The sequence below is a fragment of the Falco cherrug genome, chromosome 4, assembly GCF_023634085.1.
Source record: "Falco cherrug isolate bFalChe1 chromosome 4, bFalChe1.pri, whole genome shotgun sequence".
In the NCBI taxonomy this organism is placed as follows: domain Eukaryota; kingdom Metazoa; phylum Chordata; class Aves; order Falconiformes; family Falconidae; genus Falco; species Falco cherrug.
Window position 1 is genome coordinate 104,773,148 of NC_073700.1, and position 25,204 is coordinate 104,798,351.

At 39.6% G+C, this 25,204-nt stretch overlaps 1 protein-coding gene across 13 annotated transcripts in view; it reads left to right on the forward strand.

Moving 5' to 3' along the window:
* THRB (thyroid hormone receptor beta) overlaps nucleotides 1-25,204 on the forward strand; it is a 161,370-nt gene that overhangs the window by 125,814 nt on the left and 10,352 nt on the right. For 11 of the 13 annotated variants that reach the window (XM_055708181.1, XM_055708175.1, XM_055708173.1 and 8 more), the window contains 4 exons: nucleotides 14,347-14,447; nucleotides 18,228-18,375; nucleotides 20,166-20,371; nucleotides 23,523-23,669. In XM_055708181.1, the coding sequence (XP_055564156.1) occupies nucleotides 14,347-14,447; nucleotides 18,228-18,375; nucleotides 20,166-20,371; nucleotides 23,523-23,669 (602 nt within the window). Of the gene's footprint in view, nucleotides 1-3,624; nucleotides 4,094-14,346; nucleotides 14,448-18,227; nucleotides 18,376-20,165; nucleotides 20,372-23,522; nucleotides 23,670-25,204 lie in introns of those variants that run through there. The other 2 variants (XM_005441826.4, XM_027809085.2) reach the window with 2 other exon arrangements.

Below are 25,204 nucleotides of genomic sequence, written 5' to 3' on the forward strand. Positions count from 1 at the left end.
ATCCTGTCTTGCCTTAACATTTCTGTGGGTTCGTTTTGGTGGTTTTTCTAACTGGATTAAGTCACAAGAGAAGCGCTTTAGTGGGGTGTTTGATTATTCATAATCAAAAGTTTTAGTCAGAATTTTTAAAATGGGACTCGGTGAAGAGCTGCGTGGTCTAGCGTAAAGTAGTCTGTCTCTCCTGCAGACACCTCCTTTCAGGCATTCTCAGCCTGACTTCTGCCCACCCCATGTAACATCACTGACCGCACTACACTTACTTCTGGTTTACATCAGGGTGAGTATTTCAAAACCTTTGGGACATTCAAGACTCATGTTCAGCAAGTAATTCCTGCCTTTTTTAATACAGTGAACTGACACCTTGGACTGTGGAGGGTTCAAACTTCGGATCCTCTTCTGCTGCAGTATTAAAGTTTCTGTTTTATCACTGCCCTGTTTCCTTGTACTGGAGGTTTTACTCTGCTAGCGATTAGTTTCCATGTGTTCACATAATCAGATGTGAACTAATAAAATTCCAAGTGTGATACTATATTGCTGAAGGCAATGAAAGCTCAACATGACATGATTTAAACTCTTATATTCAAATCAGAATACAAAACAAAGAAAAGCTGTTCATACAGCTTTCTACTCCGCTTTCAGACTTTTGATAAAGACCCCTTCTGACTGTCTTCCATCAGATGATTAAATTCAAAGTGATACATGAAAGGGACCTGCAGGATTTGACCCTAAGAGTTTAATATAAAAATATTTTAGGAATATTTCAGTTTTAATAAGGATGTTAAATCTTTGCACTGTTTTTTGAACTGATTTGTTTCCAAGGGAACAACAATCTGCAGTGCTATAAACCTCTTTAATACGAGCACATTACAGGTAAGGAAATTCTATTCCCTGGCAGTGTTTATCATTCTTTATTTTTTTTTCTTTTTTTTTTTTTTTTGGTCAGAAAGGGCTGTCATCCATTTTTCTTTTTCTCTTCATTTTTAACGTAATTTAATTTCCTTGCAGTATTACAGTAGTTCTGACAAAAGTAGTATGTATGACACATTTCTAAGCATTGTTGACATAAACATTTTTTATTTTCTATTGCTGAGGGATTTATTCTGGAACAGGGAGTAAGTCACAGGCTGTGCTGTGGTGAAATACTATATCCTCAGGTGTCATCCTGGCTGGGATAGCTCTGTCTACATACAGTTTCAATTCTGTTTAGCTTTTCAGTAACAAACCTAAAGTAAATTGAGGAGAAAGAACAAGAGAAGAGAAAATTTGTAAGAATTTTGACTCATCTGGCAAAACAAATCCACATGGGGAAAAATTCCCACTAAGAACTCAAAACCTATTTCTCCAAAGCTTTTCTGTGTGATGTAAAAGAATCTAGGTATTCTGCTCTGCTAATCTGTAAAAAGCCAACCTCATCTCTGTGCAAGCTCTCACATAAAATCCTGTTCACTGTACAGGATCGTTTTCTGGTAAATGAACAATCCATATATTGCACTTGTGGAATGTTTTCTTTCTGGGGAGTGCCGAAAAGTAAGCTTGGCAGGTTGTATGTGTTACATTTGTATGTACTACAGTATTACCAACCGATCACATAAATCAGGTATAGTTTGGGGGTTTCTGTGTAAACAATGATTGCAGAATTTCTTAGGAAACACGGGCATGTGTTTGTGAAGTGCTGAACATCCATTCTTGAAAAATCAGATCTTGCCTAAGACAAGCTTTTTATCACAGACAAAACTACTGTTTCTAAAATCTAGATCATGGGCCTGAGCTAAAATGAAAATTAACTTTTATGGTGTGCTTTTTTATGTATTTCACAAAGCTATTTGTTGAGTTAGATTTTTGGTAAAAACAGCATGGAGAATGAGGGTTTATTTGTGTTTCACTTCTGGGATTTCAGTAAGTATTAGTGCTTTTAACGAAGTAAGATGTAAGTTTATCAGAATTTTAGCAGCGTAAGGTAATTTTGGAAGCAACTTCATTGACTTCAGTAGAATTGATCTTGATAGAGTTCATTTTGACTTACCAAATGTATTATTATTTTCTGAGCAAGTTAATAAGAAATGTGTGTTAAACATGCTTCTTTTATAGTTAGAGGAGGAAAAAAAAAATATCCAAGGATGAATTTTAACTTCTCTGGTCCTCAGAAGCACTTTTCCTGAATTCTGTTAGCCTGCACATCAGGTGCTAATTGACAGTGTTTCTTGGTTAGATACGTTAGTTACGCTTGTATGTTGGAAGGGAGAACATTTCTCCAGCAGATCTTTGCATTAGATTGAAACAATAAACAATATTGGATAGGGAGAAATATGTGCATGTCATGCCCAGTTCTTACTTACGTCACTGAATTTTTGAGGACCGTTTGGTGTGTGTTTGTCAGGGTTGTTAGATGTATACTTAAGATCCTAGAAGAAAAAGGTCCAACTTTACTGTAATTTTGGCGATCATGTAAATACAGTGAGTGAAATAAAAAAAAAAGAAAACTTAAGACCTCATTATCAGATCAGTAATAATTCTGCTTCCTAAAAATAAGAACAGACATTAAAGAGGGGATGCCATCTTGTTACTGGCTTTACAAGTTTTACCATATTTTAGCTGTGCTGTAAAGAAAAAACATCTTTTAAAAGCCAAGTAAAAAAAAAAGTAGCAGCTAATGTAAGTTAAAAATAAAATAATGTCTTCTCGATCAAAAAGAACGGCAGATTAAACAAGGTATGTTAACTATATTGAAAATTGGGGTGCGTTAAGAAATTTTAAGGTCCTGTACTTTTTGTTGTAGTGGCATTGATACGTTCATAGCTCATAGGTGAGCCAAAATGAGCAAAAAAACCCTCCTTACTCTATTCAGTCTGTTGTAGACAAAGATACACTTCTACAAGCACTTCGTTACTGAAACATAAAAGATAGCAAAATGTAATAGCAAGGCAATTAGCTTATTGATAATCTTTAAGCAGTGGGGTTTTTGCTGATTATATTATTTTGAAGTTTCCCACCTGTTGAACTCAATAGAAATTACCTCCCCAAATCACTGAAGTTTAGAAAAGCTGTTTTCCTGTAAATGCATTACCAGGCAGTGGGGAAGATTGTGTATGTGTGGAAGGCTGGGTTGATTCATGCATGTAATTCTGTAAAACAAAATCAATAAAGCTGATGACAGATTAAGTTGCTAAATTTTGTAAAACTAGACTACTGTTTGGGTCATCAGCACAGCGCTATTGGATTTTCTAGGTTTAATGCTGAAAAACAGGATTATTGATTTTAGGATTTTCAGTGTATCCCCTCTGGGAGTTCTTAAGCAGTCTTTATAATGCTTCACACTTAAGTTGACAACTACAGTGACATAACTGTGTCCTCGCCTTAGTAATCATTTTCTAATCATATTGGAAAAGGCTGGAAATGGTTTATAAAATGATTATTCCACACAAACAGGGGAACAGGAGGGTTGTCGGGATGTCGCTTCTTTGTCTGGTAGTCATTGCTACCTGCCTGCCATCTTCCCTTGGAATTAACTTACAGTCACAGATTAAGACCTTTGACTGTCATAAATCTGCTTCCCAATATGTTTGACTGGCAGGGGAGTTCACAAGCCGTCCCAATATAAATAGGATTTTAGCACATCAGGTGCTGCTCCAAAGTAAAACGGGCTGTTTTGCAGTCGACTTTGTTGGTGTATATTCATTGCTCCTCTCCCGTTCCATGTGTATGCATGCCTGCGTGTGTATGCATGTGTGTGTGTACGTAAAGTAGAAGCTGAGATAGGGTAACAAAATGAACTACTGTATGCAAGAAATATATGAAGTGCACCCAGCTGCTGGTAGCAATTGCTACATGCAGTCCACTGATTATTGCACATATATTGAAGATAATCAGGGTTACAGCAGTTGTGATGCTCAGGTCCTGCACAGTAACAACATATATATGGAACAGGCCTGGGCGGTGAATCAGCCTTATACCTGTAGTTACCCTGGAAACGTGTTTAAAAGCGAGTACTCTGACATGGACATGGCCCTGAATCAGTACAACCAACCTGAATATTTCACAGAAGAAAAACCTACTTTTTCTCAAGTGCAGTCGCCATCGTACTCTCAGAAGAAAGGTAGGGGCAATTTATTTGAATAACAAAAAAAAAAAAAATTAATCTCTGCTTTTGTTTTTGTTTTGCTTTAAACTTACAGTTGCATCAGTTGGCTCAGATACATCTTTGAATGTGAAGGCTGCCTGTTCAAAATTGAAAGCAGCAGTAACATAGGTTGCTAGGTGATTGTAAGGTTTTCTGTGAGCGATAAGGATTTCCAAGCACTTTTTCTTAATCTATAAAAGACATTTGCAAATATATTGCTTGTTTTCTGCTTTCTGGGGCTATTAAATCATTTGCTATTCACAGTGAGCTAGATAAGAAAGTTTCTCTTCTGAAATGCCGTCATTATATATTCTGCATCTTAAACCTCTGTTTCTGGTTACATACAAATAATGTGTGTTGAGTCCTTGTTATCAATAAATGTGAACTCTGTTTACTCAGGAACTCAGGCAAAATATTTTGAAAATAGAACTGTAAATATGTATGGGAAAATTACTATGTTTAATAGAGTTACTGTCTTTTAAGTGAAAACAATGTAGTTTCTGATTATGCAAAGCAAAAAAAAGGCTGAAAATTCAAGAATATATCTATGCAAGAAGGACTCTTCTGTATCCAAAAAGTTAAATCTAATCGATCTGTTTGAGATGAGGGAGCAGATATTGCACTGATTTTAAGGTTAAAGCGTTGCCTGTTTTTAGGATTTATTCTTTTGCTTTCAAGTAAGCAAAGCAGATTCAAAAAGAGCCCAAAATACCAACAAACACTTGGAAATGTTTTCAGTGTTATTTGTTCTGTACTCAGACAAGCAAGCTGATACAGAGTATACATTCTCTGTGTTTCTTTAAAATCACATTATTAAAGAATAAAAATACAGTCTGGTGTACCAGCATAATGTCCTTTTTCTATTGAGACCAGATTTTCTGTGTGCAGTTATCCAAAACTCAGATGAATCTGATGTAACTAGGTAGATAGAGAAAACGGCATTTACTACTTTTGAAGTGGCTTTGTTGTATAAAGTAGACTTTTTAATCTTATTAACTACATGGAAAACAAACATTTTCTTTTGTGCTGGCAGTGTTCATGAGCGCTTGGTGTAATAAATCTACATGTTCGGTAGACAATGTCTCAATTTTATACTTTGAACAGCATTGTATTCATAAAAAAGGAAATATTTTTTAAATGTTGTTCTAGGAAGCTGTAAGAACATGGCCAAATTGTAGACTAAATATAGTTGTGAATAATGCATGGTTTTGTATTGTGCAACATTTTAATGCTTTTTAAGGCTATTAATCTGCTATTGGGTTTTAACTAATGAATCTATAACACTTTCTAGACTTTTCCCATGTCTTATTTTTAGTTAAAGAAAAATAGTACTCAGGATTATCTTAGAGAAAATAAAGAGTTGCTATTGCAAAGTCAGTAAAGGAGTAAGTTTTTCATAATGTTAAAGTTTATAAATAATAATTGATACACCTAGATCAGAGTTTTAATTAAGTTATTTCAGTACTCAGGCACCTGACATATGCTCTGTTCAAAGTTTTTGTATTTGTTTGGTTGGAAGAATGAAGAGGTTTTGTAAAAAATGCTTGACTGACCTTGTTTTCTACCTCAGTTTCACTAAGAAATGACAGTGAATTTTGTGGAAGCCGGCTCTCAAGCAGGCTTTTAATTGATCATTCATGGAGACTGAGCAACGTGCTCTGGGATTCTTTAGAGCCTTATTACTGTGATAATCAATAAAAAGTTGCCTCCCTTCTGGCAATCCTTTGCAAATTCTGAGTTTGTTAAGCAGAAGAGATCTAAACTGTGTGGGACATGCGCCTCTGCTCTTTCTTTTTTTTTTTTTTTTTTTAATTTTCATCTTTTAACCAAGCTATCATGAAACTAACGAATCGTTTAATCCTGTCCTAAGAACAGAAGGCTCTGCATAGGGCATGTGTGTCTGTATTGATCCAGAATTGATTTGGGGGGTGATGAGGGAGTTTGTTAGAGACGCCTCGGTAATAGCCCATTAAAGCAAAATTAAGTCCCTAAGCAGGTGTTCATGAGCAGTCTTGATTGTTGCAGTTGGTATTTCTGTTAGTCCCCTGAAATTTGTAGTAATCTCAATAATATCAAAGTAATCAAATAAGATTGTACTTTACAATGGCACATGGAGTCTTTTCCTATCAAAACTTTTGCTAGTTATTAAATGGTTAAAGTTTTATTTTCCTTCTGGGAAGAACAAAAATCAATATTTTATATGCTGAAAAAAAATTAATTTGTGAAGGGGAGTTTAATTACTTTTCTATCTTTAGGTCACTTTTAAAGAATTCATAAAATAACTTTAAAAAACAAGAACCAAAGATCTCAACAATGTGTCACCAAAGGAAAAAAAAAAAGTATTTAGAAAGTATAGCCAGTTGTTTTAAAATATGAGAGCACTTAAGCTGTTGCAGTTATTACAGTACATTATAAACCATTATTTCCTGACTATCGGTCACAAATTCTGATGAAAGACTTCAATTTTAAAGGAAAAAATTGTGTACCAGAAAATCCAGAGGCGGAGATACGGTTTTAGCTTTGGATCTGCTTGTTGCTCCATTGCCTTTCATGCTGTAGCAGCACAATATTCATGCCAGAGCTTACTGGTTTATTAAGGAAGCCCTTTTGGACCTGATCCTACCATAGGAGACAGGCAACCAGATACACTTTGTTTTCCACATGAGGCTGTGAAATCTGATGAGCAAAACAGGGCTCATCATTATGAGAACATGATGCTATTCCCAGTTCTGTCCCAGAGAGGTTAAACTGGAATATTTTTCCCCTCTTACAGTTTAACCCACCATGGTGAGCTTGCAGCGCTGCACGCTGGACAGGTGATGCTCCAGGGAGGTTATGCCACCCTACCATTGCCCAGAGGCTGAGCAGAGAAGCAAAAGTAATCTCCTCATGCTGCCCATACAGTGAGGAGGAATACCCAGTGACAGGGTAGAATAGTGCAGTCAGGAAAGCACAACAGAAATATGTCCAGAGTCCAGAAACCTCAGTGTCCCCACGTTTGGTGTGTGCAAGTGATTTGGCCATTTGGACCACGTGGGAAATAGGTCTGCAAAGTCAAAGCTGGGATGAGAGTTGGCTTTCGCTTCCCTTCATGCAGTTATTTCCAGGACAAAGTTAATAAAAGATGCCCGCAGGTGTCTGTCAGGTTAGGCTTTAACTCCAGGCTCTGTGAGAGCAGACCAGAAGTAAACCAAGGGTTTGCAGGTGGGAATTCCTGAGTCGGGCTGTAGCAGTGCCGGCTCCTCAGCCCTGCATCTCGCCTGGTTTTCCAGGTACAAGGTGAGGTTAATGCCATCTTCTTAAGGGCTCTTGGTATGGTGGGAGAATGGGGCTTTAGAAGTTAATATTTTTGTTACTGTAATTGTCATTATTCTTTCCCTTTGTATTCTCTCAGGCAATTTACGTGCAGCTGAGAATACGAACTGTAGGAGTGCTGGAGTATGTGACTGAATTAGTCCAAACTGAGTTCTCAGCGGTGTGAAAATGTTAGGGTACTTTCTGAATAGCTAAGAAAATGCAACATGGAGATTATGTGAAAATGTCTTCTCGTAAGGGCAGGCAGTATTTGTGCATATAATCAATGTAAAAAAACACTGATCATTTGTCGTCTTGACCTTTGCAGCAGAGCAGCTCCCAGTATGTTAACAATTATTTTGGGCTTAAAAATGATTAATTTTTCTATTGACCACCCATGTAAGGAGATAGCACTGATCAGAAAAATTGCATCTTATCCAGCAAATCATTATGCATTTGGAACGACACATTTCTTTTTTAATAAAAATGTCAGTGGAAAAAGTGTTTTCAGCTCCTTTACTGCAGCCTTTCCACAGCCAAATGAAGGATGGGAAAGTGAACTAAGTCATACTTTGCTTTTGCATCAGTAGTAAAACTGATGTTCAGCGAGTCTTAGACTTCTAAATGAGTTACTTGCAATGCTAACCTATGATCTCTGAAAACATTTAAATAACTTGGGGGGAGGAATGAACCCTGCATGGTCTGCTTCTTACAGTAGTGCATTTCGTACCTGTAATTGGTAATGGATGCAAGTACGGTATTGATCACAGCAGTTTAAGTGATAACACAGTTTGGGCTAAAATATGTTCAGCGTGTCTGTGCAAAATGCACTGATGTTGATAAGGTTTCTGACTCAGCCCAAAGAACAGAGTTAATACATAGTAAAGTCACTGAAGGAAAAGACACTATAAAAAAGTTCCATATGTTCTATCTTTGCAAAATCTCTTGCCGATTTTAGCAATTCCATAAATCAAAGAATGTAGACAAAGGTCAAAATTGGGGACAAGCAAGGCAGCTAAAAACATGTGACTCTCTTTAAGCAGCATTCTCAGTGCTGCTAAGCTCAATGGAGAAATAAGCAATTTTTCTCAGTGGGAGTAATTTAAAGAAAGCGGGAAACAAGGATCAGTGTATCAGCCCAGCCTTTCAGGTCAGTATTGATAACAGTGCAGAACAGAATGCAGTATGCTTTTTCTCACTCAGCTGTATGCTTTCTCTGATGAACACTCTGTTTAAGCTTTTTCTACACAAGTGTATCCAGGATGATATCTGGATGGCTCTTGTAATTTTTTATGATTTTAAAGGGTTACAATGTGACTATGGAATTGGTAGAACAGCAGTATGAATTTTCTTTTCATTTCTAATACAGTTAGGGATTCTCAAGGTAGTAATTAATTTCATCTTTTCCATTTTCATACTGCAATGTCTAGTAATTGAATAAGACCTTACTGATAAGTCCTAAACTCCTCGTTTCAGTGAGTGCTCTCTAGTCATGCAAACTATACCAGATGGGGGAAAAATAGATTTCAGGGAATATATTTAATACACGACTCTGCCAGTGTGCAGTGAAAATCAAAATACTGGATGGTGGTCTTAAAACACAAGTGTCCCTGTGCAATAGCAAAAAAATTACTTTTTCTGCTTGCAAGGTGTAAGCCTATGGTGGGTCAGGCACAAGCTAATAAGGAGCATCTGGTATACAGACATAATTTGTGTCAATGGCACTCATACCCCTGTTTGGTAGTCAAATATGTTTTGGGTCCTAGATTTTTTGTTAAGGTGTGGTTTAATCCCTAAGCCAATATTACATTGTACAGAGAGAGACCTGGACATGCAAAGACTGTGCTACCATACTTTAACAGAACTGAAATCAGTGCTTTACTTTTCCCAAAACATTTTTTTTAATGTGTGCCAGGTACAGAGGGAAAAAAAACAGTATCATTTTTCATGGGTTGTTTTCATTTAAACAGTTTTTCTTTGCCTCGTTGTGGGGGGCAAGAATAGCCACCAAGTGTCTCATTTGTGTCTCTCCAATCTGTTAAATAGTGCAGAGTCGCATATGCTGCTTTAAGGTATCATTCCTGCAAATGGTAATTTGAGAGTGTAGGCATACAGTATTAATGAAAGAGAGTACCTTAGATGACTGCATAGATTAGCAGATCTGGTTCTGTCCTTAAAACTGCTGGGCAAACTCATTGCGCATTTTCCTATCGAAGGGAATTGTTTCTTGCCATACCTCTACAAAGCTACAGTTACAATGTAAAAGATACTGTAAATCACCATCAAGATGGTTATAATGGATTGTACAACATATTCTTCTAGGTAGGGGCAACTGGTCCTGCTGGGTACTTAACCTTGCCAAGACAGTAAGATTAGGTGGACTGGCAGGTGGGAGTCTGGGGAGCAAAGGAGTTACTTTAGGCTGCAGGGGAAACCCAAGACATGGAAGGTCAAGGTCATTCATTGGTGTTCTCCACTGAAAGCAAAGTTCCAAGGCGGGCATTGGGATGAACGATGTTAAGTCATACTTGATAGTTACCTTTGAGGATCATACAGGATGCACCGAACGATAGTCCGGGAGGTTGCTAGAATACGGCAGACAGAGGCTTGAAAGGCCAAGGAACAATATTGGTTATTGTTGTACAGTCCGGTGAGGTTGGTGTTGCTTTTGAACGGTTCCTCTTCACTATGCATTTGGTAGGTTTTGACTAAGAAATAAAGGATGAAATGTGAACACCAGAAATAGGAATCCACCTGATGTTCCCGTGAGATTTGTCATCAGACATTCATAAGCAAGTACCTGGGTTAATCTGTCCAGACAGCATCTGCTTTGTCCACATAGGAGGTTTTATTTTTGGATCAGAGTTATTAAACGGACAAGATGCCAAAGTACTGCTGATGTGAGAGAGAGGTCCCTATTAAGTCTGCCCCTCCTCTTTTTTCCCCCCAAGCGCTGCAAGGAGTCAGAGAAGTCTGTTGCTCAGCTTCTTCCTCAGGCTATCCAACAGACAACTCTGTTGCCATTCATGGCTTCCCCAAGAATCTCCATCGCGCTATTCATAGCTTCCATGCTGGTACCAAGTTTAGAAAGGCTTTTGAATTTCCATCTGCTGATACTGTGTCTAATTCTTAAGTAGCAGCAAAAATGCACTGAGGCTGCTTATCTGCACGTCTTACAAATGAAATTGCACTGAATTTATACAGAGGTCAGACTGGATATTTCCATCTACTAGAAATTATTTACAGTGGACAGTATGGTTTGTAAGAACTGAATGTAAAGTCCCTTATTCCTCTTGGCGCATCTGTTTGTCTGAATTACATCTTTTTAAAATCCTGCTTAAGGTCCAATTTTCCTACTTTCTAGCAGTTTCAGCTGTTGGAAGGAGGGGTAAAAATATACAAAAGCGTGGATATCACTCTCAGATTTGTAACAAAAAGAAAAAATATGTTTGTTGCACACTTTTATTACCAATGATTTCTTGGGATAAGATTTTTCTATCTGTGTTTCCTGTTGAATCAGTAGAAGAGTTCAAAGAGTGTGCTTACCTTGTGACGTGGGCACCATGCTGCAAAAGCGATGAACATAATGTTTAACGTTTAAGTAGCTTAAATAGCTGGCACTTAACACTTCCGATGCAGCAAAATTGGGAATGTGGTTGCATGTAAGGATGCAGTTTCTAATTTCTGACTAGAGTGCCTGCAGGAGATTTGTCTTTTCTGCCAGACTGGAAACTGTTTCCTGGGTTGGATAAAGTAATGAAACTCCAAGGAGATGGACAGCAGTGGTCTCATGCTCAAGCTACTGTATATATTTAAGGAAGCCGTTTAGACAAGTGGTCTCCTGCTCCTCCAGTAGAACAAAGCTGCCATTACATGAGCAGTGCTAACCAGATTATATACTTAATGAAACATCAAGGCATTTAATTCAGAAGTAATTCTTGAGGAAGCAAACCAGGGACACTGAATTTTAGAGGATATAGTCTATGCTATACTAAATCTGTGTGTCATGAATAGCAGTAACCAGCAATAACAAGAAGCCATTAATCTTTACGAGAAATTTAGTGGAAGATTATGTGTCCCTTTGCTGCCTCCTCTACTGGCTCCATGTTGTGTATGTGTTGCATGTGCAGAGGCAGGTGTGAGCAAAAGGGGGGCAGGATGGAGATAATAGCCTCTGCTAATCCCCCCAGGCATAATGTCCATTAGAAGTCAGTGATGTAAATTAGAGTCGAAACCCTGCTGTCTCTCTTCCCTCAAGGTCACAGAATCAGCTCCATGTGTCCACCAGTCTTTATCCAAGCACAACTTGTTCATCATGGAGGAATGTAACTTGAATCTAAATCTGATCTTTTGCCATATTCTAGACTGGTAGGATACATCGGGAAGATCTCAGCTCATTCCCCCACTCCCCTTTCAGATGCCAGTAAGGGTATTGGCAAACCTGAGGCACAGGTACTCAGGCATGGTTTCAGAGTGCTCCTGCTTACCAGCTTTATAGAAGAGGGATATATGTTCCTCTGTAATTTGAGGTTCTCATAATTATGATCAAATGAGACATATGAAGTAGACTGTACAAATACTTCCTGCCTTCTTGCTTCTTTACTTTCTCCTAATCCACTCATGAGCCCCTAGAAAGTTCAAGTATTTTAAGCTTAGTTAATTTCAAGTGTTTTCTCTATGATTTGGGCTTTTCTTTCTGGAGAGCCTCTGGCAAGTGTAGCCTTGGGAAGGCAGTTTCATTGAAGCTGTCTGTTACTGAAGTGGCCCTCTGGTACGTTAGTCACAGGAAGATGATGGCCACCACTCTTGCAGCATCCTCCAACAGCCTTCTGCTGCCCTGAGTCTGGTTGCTCCCCATGTGACTGTGGTGTGCCAAGTCCCCAAGGCGTACCAAGCCATACTGGTATGAGGGCTGCATAAGGACCGCAAGCTTGGAGTCTAGTCTTAACGTGTCGTGCTACAGATGGGTTCAGCAAGCCAGTGGCAAGGGGTAATGTTATAGGTAGCCACATTGAAAGGACTGTCCCTCACTGCACTCATAAACTGCACTCAACCAGTTGGTGGATGATGCAAAACTGGGAGGAGTGGCTGGTACGCCGGGGTGTGTGTGCTGCTATTCAGAGTGACCTAGGCAGGCTGGAGAAATGGGATGGGAGGCATGCCAAATCCTGCTCAGGGGCAGGAGTAATAAATGCAGCAGTACAGGTTGGGTCCCAACTAGGTGGAAAGCACTTCTCATTGAAGTTCTTGGGGGTTCCTGGTGGTCAGCAAGTTGAACATGAGCCAGCAGTGTGTCCTTGAGGCAAGGAAGATCAATGGCATCCTGGGCTGCGTTAGGAAGATCATCACCAGCAGGTTGAGGGAGGTGATACTTCCCCTCCACTCAGCTCTGGTGAAACAGCTGTAGTGTTGGGTCCAGTTCTGGGCTCCCCAGAGAGACGTGGACATACTGGAGAGAGCCCAGAAAAGGGCCACAAAGATGATGAGGGGACTGTAGCATCTGTTCTATGAGGAGAGACCTGGAGAGCTGGGAATGCTCAGCCTGGAGCAGAGAAGGCTCAAGTATGTGTGTGGAGTCTTACCAATGTGTATAAACACCTGATCCCCCATCAAGTAGAAGACGGAGCCAGACTCTTCTGAGTGGTGCCCAGTGACAGGGCAAGAGGCAATGAACACAAATAGAAATACAGGGAATTCTTCCTGAAGACAATAAAATAATCTTCACTATGAGGTGACCAAGCACTTGCACAGGTTGCCCAGAAGGGTTGTGGAGTCTCCATCCCTTGAGATTCTCAAAAAACGTCTGGACATGGTCCTGGCCAGTTGGCTTTATGTGACTCTGCTCGAGCAGGGGTGTTGGACCAGACGACCTCCAGAGATGCTTTACAACCTCAGCCATTCTGGGATTCGGTGAAATATTTACTACTCTTCGGTAATTTTACATGGTTACGCAAATAGCTGCACTTTCCTCTCTCCCCTCAAAGTGAATCTGAGATCTCTGTGTTGCGTATTTACAGAGAGATTTTTCAGAAGGAAGAGTTATGTACCATAACCTCATTAATTATGAGTCACAGGAACACTCATTTTGAAAGTTTGTATTTTTCCTCTGTTTAAAAGTTCTCTTTAGTTTAGAATTGCCTTTTGGTTACCATCAGAATGGTTTTGGGTTTTTGCTCAAATGGAAAATATGTTTATGTTATCAAAACAACTATCATTGTGGGAAAAGAACTAAGCATTTCCGATGTTTTTCATAGCAGTAATATTTCATTTAACTTGTTGGGTGTCTGGTAGACCACTTCAGAAGAGAAAAATGTCATTCTAACGCACGCACGTACTCACACTCACGTATTTGAATGCCCTTGTATTTTGCCCTCAATTCAGGCTATATTAAATATTGCTGCAGAGCACACCCAGGTCAGGTATGATCAATACACCTTGGGATGTCTGTTGCTGGTACATCTCTAACCACACCTGTGGAGCTGTTTTGAAACAAAGGATCTCTCAGTAAATATTTCTTACTACCAAGTCTCGTGAGGCACCCTGCAACCTGGGACCTCATCTTCAGTGTCCAAGTATATCAGGGGTTTTGTGAAACAGAAAAGAGATATATATTGTATGTCTTGTTTCATTTTTTCACGTCAAAGCTTTTGGGGTAAAAATAAATAGATTTATTTTTCTGATATAGTTTATCACTCAGGAGAGAGAAGTCACGTTCCAACTTCTCCCTCTTGGCCAATAGATGCTGAAATAGTCTGAAAAGTAGACTATGGTTAAATAAGTCTGTAACAGTGTGATCTTTTTATTTAGGAAATTCAGTGAGTTCAGAAATATGGGGCTGGTAGACAAGATCTATAGTGGATTTAAATATAATACTTTTATACCAAATGTATCATTTCATATTGAATTTACATGCCACATGCTCTTTTTCTTTACAGGGTATATACCCAGTTACTTAGACAAGGATGAGCTATGTGTAGTATGTGGGGACAAAGCTACTGGATATCATTATCGCTGCATCACTTGCGAAGGTTGCAAGGTAAATGGCACGGTGGGAAAGTGGGAATCAGAAATAGCTGTCCAGCTCCTCCATTATACAGATTTCCTGAACTGTGCTGTCAAATAAAACAAAGACAGATTAGAAGCGTATAAGAACATCCAGTACTGATGATAAGCTGTAACTGGCTATGCTGCTGCTTTTCATATGCATAAGGAATATAGTTGATTTTTGCAGTGTTTGCTTCTGAAAAACGAATGAGAAATTTAGATTTTTGTGGTTGCTGTTTAACTGTTAGCTTTCACTATTTCCATTTTTTAATGTTCCTTTGGTCATGTTTCTGAGATTCTGCCTATGGCCATTAAGAGTCTGTAGTGATTAACCATGTTCCAGTGCCTCTCATCGTTACTGTGAAGAAGTAGAAATCAAAATCCCTTCCACATGCTCATACAACAGTAACATCCATCACTTTGGGAAGCACTGACACCCGGTTAAAACAGTTTCAAGAAGATTTTGACTTCTTTAACTTGAGCATATTGAAATGTGCTTTCAGCCCTAAATTGCATCTACAAAGCTACATGCAAAATTAAAAAAGAGATTGCTTTGGGCAAGTAAATAAAAAAAAATGAGTAACACAATCAGGCACATCTTACATGATTTCACTGCCATAAATTTGCCTGAATAGCTTGAGATCCTGTAAGAAAGCTATTCTTTCCTGCAGAAAATAAAAAATAATTGTTTTTCTAAACAAATGGGACCACACATGTCATGGACTAGTCTCATGGGACTAAGCCACAGAAGTCGTATTCTGTTCATCCACAAAGTCTGGAATATTTGGATTCGAGATTTTGGGTTTGGATTGGCTTTAGAGCCCGACATCACAGAAGGTCTTTTGTTGAAGTAGTTCCTTCAGTTGTACAGCATTGCCCTGAGTTACATTTATGAAATGCACAAAGGCCTGAATATCCTATGTATAGCAGATTCGTGGTAATATTCATAACAGATTTATACAAATACATACATAATGTGTATTAAAAATTATTTGTATCTGAAAAAAACTGTGGAACTAAACAAGTGATTCCCGTACGCATCCCATATACCAGATGATAACAATACATAAAATGTAAGAATATGACTTAATTCAGATATAATGAGAAGTAAGCAACACTGTGGCATTATGAAATACCTTTTGCTCCAAGCTCTCTCACTAGCTTTCCTACTAAGATTTTTGTTACTCCAACTGAAGTATTTCTTTTTATGCCTACCAGCTATTTTGGAGATAGAGCATACAAAATCTACTTTTATCTTCAGACACAGTTCTTCTATCTGATTTTATCTTCAGATACAGTTCTTTGGTAAAATTTAAAATAATGCTTATGTGCACAAGGAACTAAGCTAAAAATTTGCAAAAAGTAATTAATTTCTTCTGCTTATAGTTGGCTTACAAAGAGACCATTTTGTTTTGATTTGATTTGTTGTTCTTCTTGCAAATGTATTCATTCTACAAGATGGGGTTTTTTGTGTGGACAGTTTCAAGCCATACTTTGGAGGATCTGCGTGCACACTTCAAGTTGTATGATTTATCAGCAAAGTTATATGTAGTCAGTTCTCAATGAATTTGACATTTACTAGTTGCTTCCATTCAAAAGCACTTTAATTTTGTAACAGCATTAATCAGGAGACAGCCAAAAATTTGCTTTGGCGAGTGCTTTCATGAACAAAGCATCCTCACACATGATTTCTGAGGAGTAAATTGTAAAGACTTTAAACATAAACCAGCAGTGAGTTCTGGCATCACAAAATATTTCTCCAGACTGTACCCATTGCATCTATTGCCCTATAGGTGCATAGTAAAGGAATTTAGGAAAAGAGTAGTTGTCTTGCAATAAAATACGCGTTCTTTTATTGGTGAAAATAACACTTCTGTGATAAAGTTTTTAGACAAATACAGAGAGCAGCTTCCTTATCACATTGTATCTAGAGATGATCAAAGAGCTTTTTGTAAAAGGTTTCTGAGAAGTGCAAAGGAATAGGAAGGTGAAATGCGCTTGTCCCAACACAAGTGATGAAGAGCTTTGCCATTGTAAAGCTAGAGCGACGTTAAGTGACATGCAAGGTTTGGAAAACAGAAGTTCAGTACCACTTCCTCAGATTCATCAGAGATTTTTCCATATTTTCTGGAACTAGAGATACCCTGTGGCCCTGGTTGTCCAGAGCCAGCTTTGACCTTCAAGGAGGAGACGGGCAGGTCCTGTCTTGAGGAATTCATCACAGATTTGAGACTGGATCCAAATCCAGTTGTTGGATGGATGAGAGTTTGAGACCTGATCCAAACATAATGACATCTTGCCTGTGATTTCTTGAATTTGGGCTCAACCCAGTAGGTTCCAGTCTTGCAAAGGCTCACACACATGCTTTATGCAACTCAGTTTGATTGGTATTTCAGGTCTTAACCGTTACTAAGGAAGAAAGACTTATAGTCTTAGCTCGAGCTGGATCTTGTAAGATAAAACTCCAATGAGGACAAGGCTCTTTATTGTCTTCACTGGAGGTAGGAGCTCAAGCTGAAGTACAGACTTATCTGTACATCTTAGTTCAACAGTCTGTGTTAAAAGAAATTACACACTGCTGTAAGATTTCACCAGGTGTTATTTAACATGATTAAAAAACAGACCTTTTGCCTAGTGAAGTGAAGAAACTATTCATTAGATAAAATTCCAGCTGGAGAGGCTGTTCATAAGGTAAAATCTCACTTTAATTTTGCCGTTGTTTTCACTGAAACCAAAACCATTCTCAGTGGCCTTAGTCAGACAGGACCAGGGTCCCAGCGTGTTCTCTATGTCAAGGTGGTCCTAAGCTGCATTGCTGGGTGTAGATGGTCTCAAATGATGGTGAAACTTGAAATTAAAGTGAAGTCTAAATTTCTTGCTTTACAGCCTATCTTGTCTGTATCTTGCAGTCTTGAGAAGTTTGTCCAGCTCTTGAAGAAGTCAGTGAGAAAACTCATATTGAAATTAGTAGCAGAATTAGGTCTGTAATGTTCAGAGATAAGTTGTATCCGATTTCTTTACCTAAGGCCAGAGTCTATGAGGTGTATAAATCAGTGAATTCAGTGGAGCTACATTAGCTCATGAGCTTGGGATCTGTTTCAATTGACAATAGAGATCAGTATTATGATGGATGGATGGATAGATGGATAGAATGAATGGATTTGTATGGAGACAGTGTTATCGGTGATGGTTTTTTTGAATACAGAGGTAAATCTGTGGTAAATACAAATCAAATCCTTTTCTCAGAAATATAGATAATTTAAAAATTATGAATCCATTATTTAGAACCAAACTCAAAGATTGTGTAAATTGTGTTTGCAAAATTCTTAGTCTTGCCCAGATTTGGCTGGTTGGTTGGTTATTTGGCTTTGATGGGCAGAAAGGAGTAGAACTGTTCTTAATCCTTTCGTAGCACACATGCACAACAATTCTTACTATTTGCAGAAGTCAAACAAAACAAAAATGTAACAGACAGAAACATTAGACTTCAAGACATGTAGACAGTTTTCTTCCCTCAAGACAGAATTACTTATGCCTTTACTTACCTAAGATGTCTGGTTTTAATTTGTAGGGAGGAAATGTTTCATGAAACTCAGAAGAGAAATGTCATACACTATGAAACTGGTTCCTTCTTTTCCTCTTTGAGAGTTTCATGGAATGACGTTTGTTATCTTGCAGACTTAGTTACATTTCTACCAAACCAAAGTGGCTCCCAATCTGAAAAAATTGCACAATGCTAATGCTTTCCAATGTATTTATTTATTGCACTTAGGGTTTTTTTAGAAGAACCATTCAGAAAAACCTCCATCCAACCTATTCCTGTAAATATGAAGGAAAATGTGTGATAGACAAAGTAACAAGAAATCAGTGCCAGGAATGTCGCTTCAAAAAATGTATCTTTGTTGGCATGGCAACAGATTGTAAGTATATTTTCCTGGTTTTCTTTCTTTTTTCTTTTTTCTTTTTTTTTTAAACGTGTGTGTTTGCTTACAGTGTGTTGATTAGTGAAGACTGTTAAAGTAGAGCAGAACTGCTAGCACTTTATTGTTTTTAATAACTTATACCAGAGAATTATGCTCACTGCATCAAACCACTTTCATAGGGCTGTAATTTTTTATCATTCACCAGATCGCACCTTCTCCTGGCCTTAGCAGGCTGAATAGCACTAGAAATGTTCACTCTTCAGAGGAGAGGAGGGAGAAAGGCATCTAGATGGACACTTTGCTTGAGAAAACAAAATCTTGTTTAGAAAATTCTGGAGGATGTGAAATTGAATGTCGTTGTATGAGTCATCCTGCAGTTGTTTGTTTTATTTTTAGCCCTGAAGAAGTTATCTACTGCAAAGAATGCGACTCTCATTCTAAAGAACTAGAAAATATGGCTGTAAGATTAACTCTTAGGGGTCATCTTTTCCTGCCATTGCACAGGGATTTACACCAATAACTTCCATTAGTGCAAATGGGAGGAAGTCACATAAACCCCTCTGTGCATTAATGTTAATGATTGTTGCTGGTGTATTCCTCTGCAGAAGAACTGACAGGAAAACAGGCCCAATAAACAATGGAAGAATACTCTAATGGTATTTTTCATTGTTTATGTAATGGACAACAGTGTCTTCTGTCTAGAGGGAAATGGAAGAAATGACACAACTTCATTTTAGCCAGGTAGACCTTCAGGAGTGGGGCTGGATAACCCTAGGTCACCGGTTTGCATCCAGCCCAGTCTGATGCAGCAGGCAGTGGTGAGCATCAGCCAGGCAGTGGCTGTACAGAGAAGTTCCTCTGAGCCTGGTGGTGACCAGAAGGTGCCATTGCCATAAATCTGCCGTGGCCTGTGTGGGCTGCGCTTGCGTATGCACCGAAGGAGCCGTCACTGAGCGTGGCAGACGGGCCAGCTGTCCCCTGCCTCAAGAAGGGTTTCTCCCACCTTTGAGTTAAAAGGTGCGAACAGAAGCACGTAAGCAGGGGGTTTGTTGCTCCTGCCTGCCTGCCACCAGTTGTGGATCAGAATGGTCCTCCTCTGCTAAAGCAGGCCAGTCTGTTTAAATGGCATATTCATGTTGGCATGGAAAATGGCCTAAAACTTTCCATGGTGGTCAGAGATGCACAGCCCTAGGGCCTGGCATCACTGGAAGTAGCAGGGTTCTAGGGGGATGCTATGGAACGGCACCATTTTAGGGCTTATGGAAGGAGCCGAAGGCAGATTGTTTCCGATCATGTCATGCAACAGGTAGTCGAGCCTCCTGTGAGTAAGTACTCCCACTTCCTTAATCGACATTACCTTCTGCTGGTTTACAAGAACACATTCTACACAATTCAGAGCACCAAGAGTGCTGATAATACTTTAAAGAAGACAAAAGTGCATCTTTCCCAACATGGATTACTCCAAGTCTGTTGTAGGAGCACTTTGTCCAAGTCCTCACACAGCTTTTACATATTAGTTTTATTAGCGGAATAAGCCACTGAAGGCAGTGGCAGCATACAAAGTGTCACCAGAAGGGTAAGTTGTTCTTTGCAATCCAGGCTTCTGAGAGGTGAAGTTTGGAGGGAGAAGTAAGAGAACTGTGTCAACTGTGGGTCTTACCAAAGTACCTCTTTACTGATTAGTTAAGGTGTTTGTAATCAATTAGTCCCTCAGGCACACAAAAGACCAGGTTTCAGACAGCCTTAAGAGCTTCCTGCCATTTTTGTATGTTTTTTTCCCCTGCTAGTGGTGTTGGATGACAGCAAGCGGTTGGCAAAGAGGAAGCTGATAGAAGAAAATCGAGAGAAGAGACGTCGGGAAGAGCTGCAGAAAACCATTGGGCACAAACCAGAGCCAACAGATGAGGAATGGGAGCTCATCAAAATTGTTACTGAAGCACATGTGGCCACCAATGCACAAGGCAGCCACTGGAAGCAGAAGAGGAAATTTCTGGTAAGGGCTGTAGCCTTTTACACTGCTCTCGGAGCCAGGTTCCTTTCTTTCCTCTGAAGTTCCTTCCCAACATTGCCACCCCAAAGTGGATATATCTGCCAGTGTATGAAAATGGATGATTTTTATAGTTACTACGTGCTTATTCTTGCCTGAAGCTCAGTGTTTGATCAGACCATGTATTTCAAGAGATAAACAGCATGTTGCTAAGTTAAGGCTTACCCAGCTGGATACTTTTAATGCGCTATGATAAGAAAAAGCAGCAAAAGCGTTTCACTTCTGATTAACAGCAGTAGCAGTCTCTAACGCATACCAAATCTTTTTTTATAAATTATGTCTAGGGACAGTTGTCTTTATTAGGGACTAGCATAAACCATACTGTAAGTGTTAAAACAACGTAAGTTCTAGGTGAAAGCTGATATTTTTAATTAGTAACTCATGGGTTTTGCTTCCTTGTTCCAAAGTGAACACATTAATTACAATGAATTTAGCAAAGAAAAATTACTTTCAGTGAAAGCAGGATGATACATAGACTTATAGCATTGCAATTGCAGACCACAAGACAACGTCAGCTTTCAGTCTGTAACTAAGGATTGGAAAATAAATGGTGATTTGTGATGCTCAGCCTTAGAAGAGGATTTAGTTGATTTTTCTAAATTGATTTTTAAAGGAAAGAAGTGCAGAATGCAAAATGCTTCTACAGCACAACAGAGGGATTGTAGACTGCATTTCAGGAATACACAGAGGTCTTTAACCGTTTGTGTATACCTAACCAGATAGAGAATGCTCATTTTTTGCAGGCCTAGGCTCCTGCTGCTTAATTCACCGTGGGAATCCCAACCTACTGTTAAATTGCTAAGAGACATTATATATTCAAACCAGCTGATCCCTTTTATGACGTTCTGATAATTTCAGTGGCACTGTCTACATTTCTGTATGAATGGCTGCATATTCGTAGTAGCGTGCCATCAGGAAAGCACAGCCAGTGATCACTGGGGAGAAGCAACAGAGCACTTTCCAGTGGTGCTGCACGGTGAGGTTTGCAGCAGTAGTTTTAGCAGATCAAGAAGCAGCTGCAATAGTGTGTTTTGTTGCTTAGACGGGATCGCTGTTCTTTGGGTATTGCCTGGTTTGGGATAAAGCATGGGGAGCTTGAGGGCGGCGCTGGGAATGAGGACAGTAGGCCACATAAAATGTGATTGTTGAGGGTCTTCAGGCTCTGGAGACAGGCACAGTGGTGGGGGGACCTCCAGCAAAAACATAACCAAGGGCACGAGGTTATGTAATGAGTGGGCTACTGGGAAAATGGCGGGGTGGGACAGAGGCAGGGGTGGCAGCTGTAATGGGCAGTTCAGAAACCAGCTGTGGCTTCCACAACTGGTTCCTAGGCCAGATCAAACTGCCGTTGGCACAGCCCTTGCTGCAGGGCCTCCTGCTTATTTGCAGAGCTAACATGCTGAAGCCCAGTGGTTTCAAGGCAAGCATAGGAAGCTCACTGACACCTCGCAGTGAGCACAGAAGGGGTAGTCCAGGATGGCGTGCCAGCCCCAGGTGGAGGGCTTTGAAAGCCCTGCCACAAGCTGTTGAAGAGCCAGAGGAACTGATCGCACACCCCAGGAGCTGTGGGTTGGTCCTTAGGCAGCTGAAGCTGGTTCTTCAGCAGCGGGACCTCCTTTGAGGTCTGGACTTCTTTTCCTATTGAAAAGGTGAGTTAGGTAGCAAGGGCTCTCCAGTTGCATTCCCTTCTGGAGTGTCATAGCTTTAGGTAGTGATCCTGACTTCCCTTTCCCAAGAAAGTGCTGTGTTCTTTCTTTTTCCCCCTAACAATGTTATGTGTGGTTTTAAGCATTTGGTCTTCTTGCTTGGAAGTGATGAAGGTTGTTTATCATGAGCACACAGACAATGTGGTTTAGTTTCCCAAGTTTCAGGGAGGGAGGGAGCCTAGAACTGGGATTATTTGAGTTTTTTAGTAGGAACTGTCAGATAATTGAGCCCAGTCCTCTTCATTGTTACTTTACAATTGGTGCTTGCTTTATTCACACATTGCAGAGTTTTTTCTTGAAAGAAGTTAGATTTGGATTCAGATAGGTGACAGCTGTGGAAGGATCCTTTACAATGGGTTGCTGAGCACAAGGTTTTAGAGACAGCACCTCCCCTGTTTAAGTGCACTTATATAAATGTATTGAATTCCATCAGTCGTAAAGGCCGCCTTCTCTGGGTTTTATCCAGTTTTTTACTCTAATGTAAATGAAATGGAACCTCTGCATGGTGGCTGGCAGGTCTATTACAACCTCAAAGCCACACTTCGTGAATGGAACAGCTTTGATATGCCTGTTTTTAAAATACATGGTAACACTGACAAGCTGTCATAAAAATCACGTGAACAAACTGAAGTGCAGTTGGAGAAAAAAACCACTCATCACGGATTCTGCTTGAAACTATTTTGTTGTATATTCCTGTTGAAATCCTCAATATACCTTTTTTTTTTTTCATTTTGGGGAAGCCTTGAGCTGAAGTCATGATTTTCAACCAATATTTTACCCAGACAAGTTCAGATTTTAGTCACTTTATCCAGATTAGCTTTGTCTTAACCCATTCTTAGTCATCAGTTGTTCTAGCCTAGTTTTGGAAACAGGCCTTGGCAGTTGCCTGGAGCTCTGTGATAATAGGCAATCTGTTCTGAGGAGGATTTCAGAACTTCAAGTAGGTGAACGAGCCCAATTCTGCAAAGCTTTCAGCATCTTCTTGGGGGTGAAAAGTCACCTCACCTCCCTTCACTTTCAGAAAAACTTGAGAGTTCTCAGCACCTGTAAGAAACAAGAACACGCCTATATTTTAAAACAAAAGTGTGTACACTACACACACAAAATACTCAGATACAAGCACAATGAAGAAACTGCATGCGCACAAAAATGCCCACACAAGATGGGTTGTGGCATGCCAGTCACCCATTTCTCTGTGCACTCGCCTCTTTTAGAAATGCCTTATACAAACAAATAAGTTCATGTTTTGTGGTATAATGGGCATTATTTATAAAGCGAATAGTGTTATTTTTTTTTAGCACATCTTCTGTCGCCAAGCAGGACTTTTTAGAGTATAAAATGCTTGCTCTAAGATAGATTGCTCCTTTAAATATCTTTGTTTATATCCTTAGCCGGAAGATATTGGGCAGGCACCAATAGTTAATGCCCCAGAAGGTGGGAAAGTGGATTTAGAAGCCTTCAGCCAGTTTACAAAAATTATCACACCAGCGATTACAAGAGTGGTGGATTTTGCCAAAAAGTTGCCTATGTTTTGTGAGGTAAGAAGACTTCCTTGCACTCCTCATTTATATGCCTGTTGTTAAAAACTATTCAAAATATTCCTGGCATGGAACTAAAAAATTCACTATGTTTAAACCCAGAAAAATTAAAGGGATCCAAAGCTGATAGGACTAAAATCTTCTTGATTTTTATGAGATTTCTTTTTTCCTGAGATTCCTGAAATAGTGATTTTGTTCGTCTAGAGGTCGTCATGGTTCATTAGGGACTCGAATGTGTCTTTAGAGGTGGCCAAAGCAAATGAACAAAAAGAGACTGTCTGGAAGCATCTTTGATACATTTAATCAGATCTTCCAGAACACAGTTCCCCTCTGTGCTTTCTGGCTCCTGGGCAGGTACAGTATTGTGGAAATGGGTCTACACAGTAGCAAAGTCTTCAAATTCAGGAAAGTATCCCTGTCCAGGAGTGGCACTTGCCTCATTGTGTTCCTTAAGCATGCTCTTCCTGAATGGGGGAGTTGTGTATAAAAGAGTCTGTAAAAATACTGGATTGTCATTCCAGGTAGATACTCACATGTTAAATGTCAGTAAATATTGACTCAGATAGACTTGGTTGCCATTAGGAATATAGAGGCCCTAGGCTCATCTCATTTACACCGAGGTATCGTTTTTACTGAAGGACCAGATGCAATGGCTGACAGGATTTTTTTCCTGACTTAAAAAAAAAATGTTATCAGAACTACAGCCTGAAATAATATTTCAGGCTTAGCAATCTTAATATTTTAAGATATTAATTTTAAGTCTTGTGAGTCACTTAGGATCCACAGCCATGGGAGTTTTAGCGTGGAAATATCCCAGATCCAGTCATGGAAGGATGCTTGCCTGCTCACCCACACTGCAGAGCAACACTTTACTCTGCTGTTGAAATGCCAAGTCAATAACATTCAAAATGGGAATGACCGTGGTCAATGAGTTCGTGGGACTCCCTAACTCAGGAACAGTGTTTCCTCCTAATAGCTAAACATAAGTCAGGAAGGACATTTAAGGCAGCTGTAGCATTTTACTCTTCTGTATGTGGCAGCTTTTCTTTAAGGTCGGTCAAGGAGAGAGCTATTTTATGTCCTCTGGCACCTACAGAACAAGAAAAGGTAAATATCAATAGTTGGCATAGTGTAAATAGCCCTCCCTGGCTAACCTCAGCATTGGCTCCATCAGCCAAGAAAGTATGAAATAGTGGCCGAGCATGAAGATTTCCAAATACAAGGAACGTGTCCATAGATCAAGAGGCCCTCGCAGCATTCGGTGTCTGAGGGAATCTGTCTCCTCTGATTAGGCATTTGTTGGTAGGAAGTTGCAGTGACATACCAAGGTAGTCTTTTAATTTAGAAGGTTTTGCCAGTCACACACAGACTGCAGTGCCCATCTGACATCTCCTACCCCTCCTGGCTACTTTGGGCCCACTTGTGTCAGAACCGGGCAGGAAGCATGGATGGAGAAGTCAAGGCGTCATTAGGCACAACCTCTGTAGGTTATGCAGCTCAGCTAGGACAGGCTTTGTTTACAGCTGAGCCGCCGT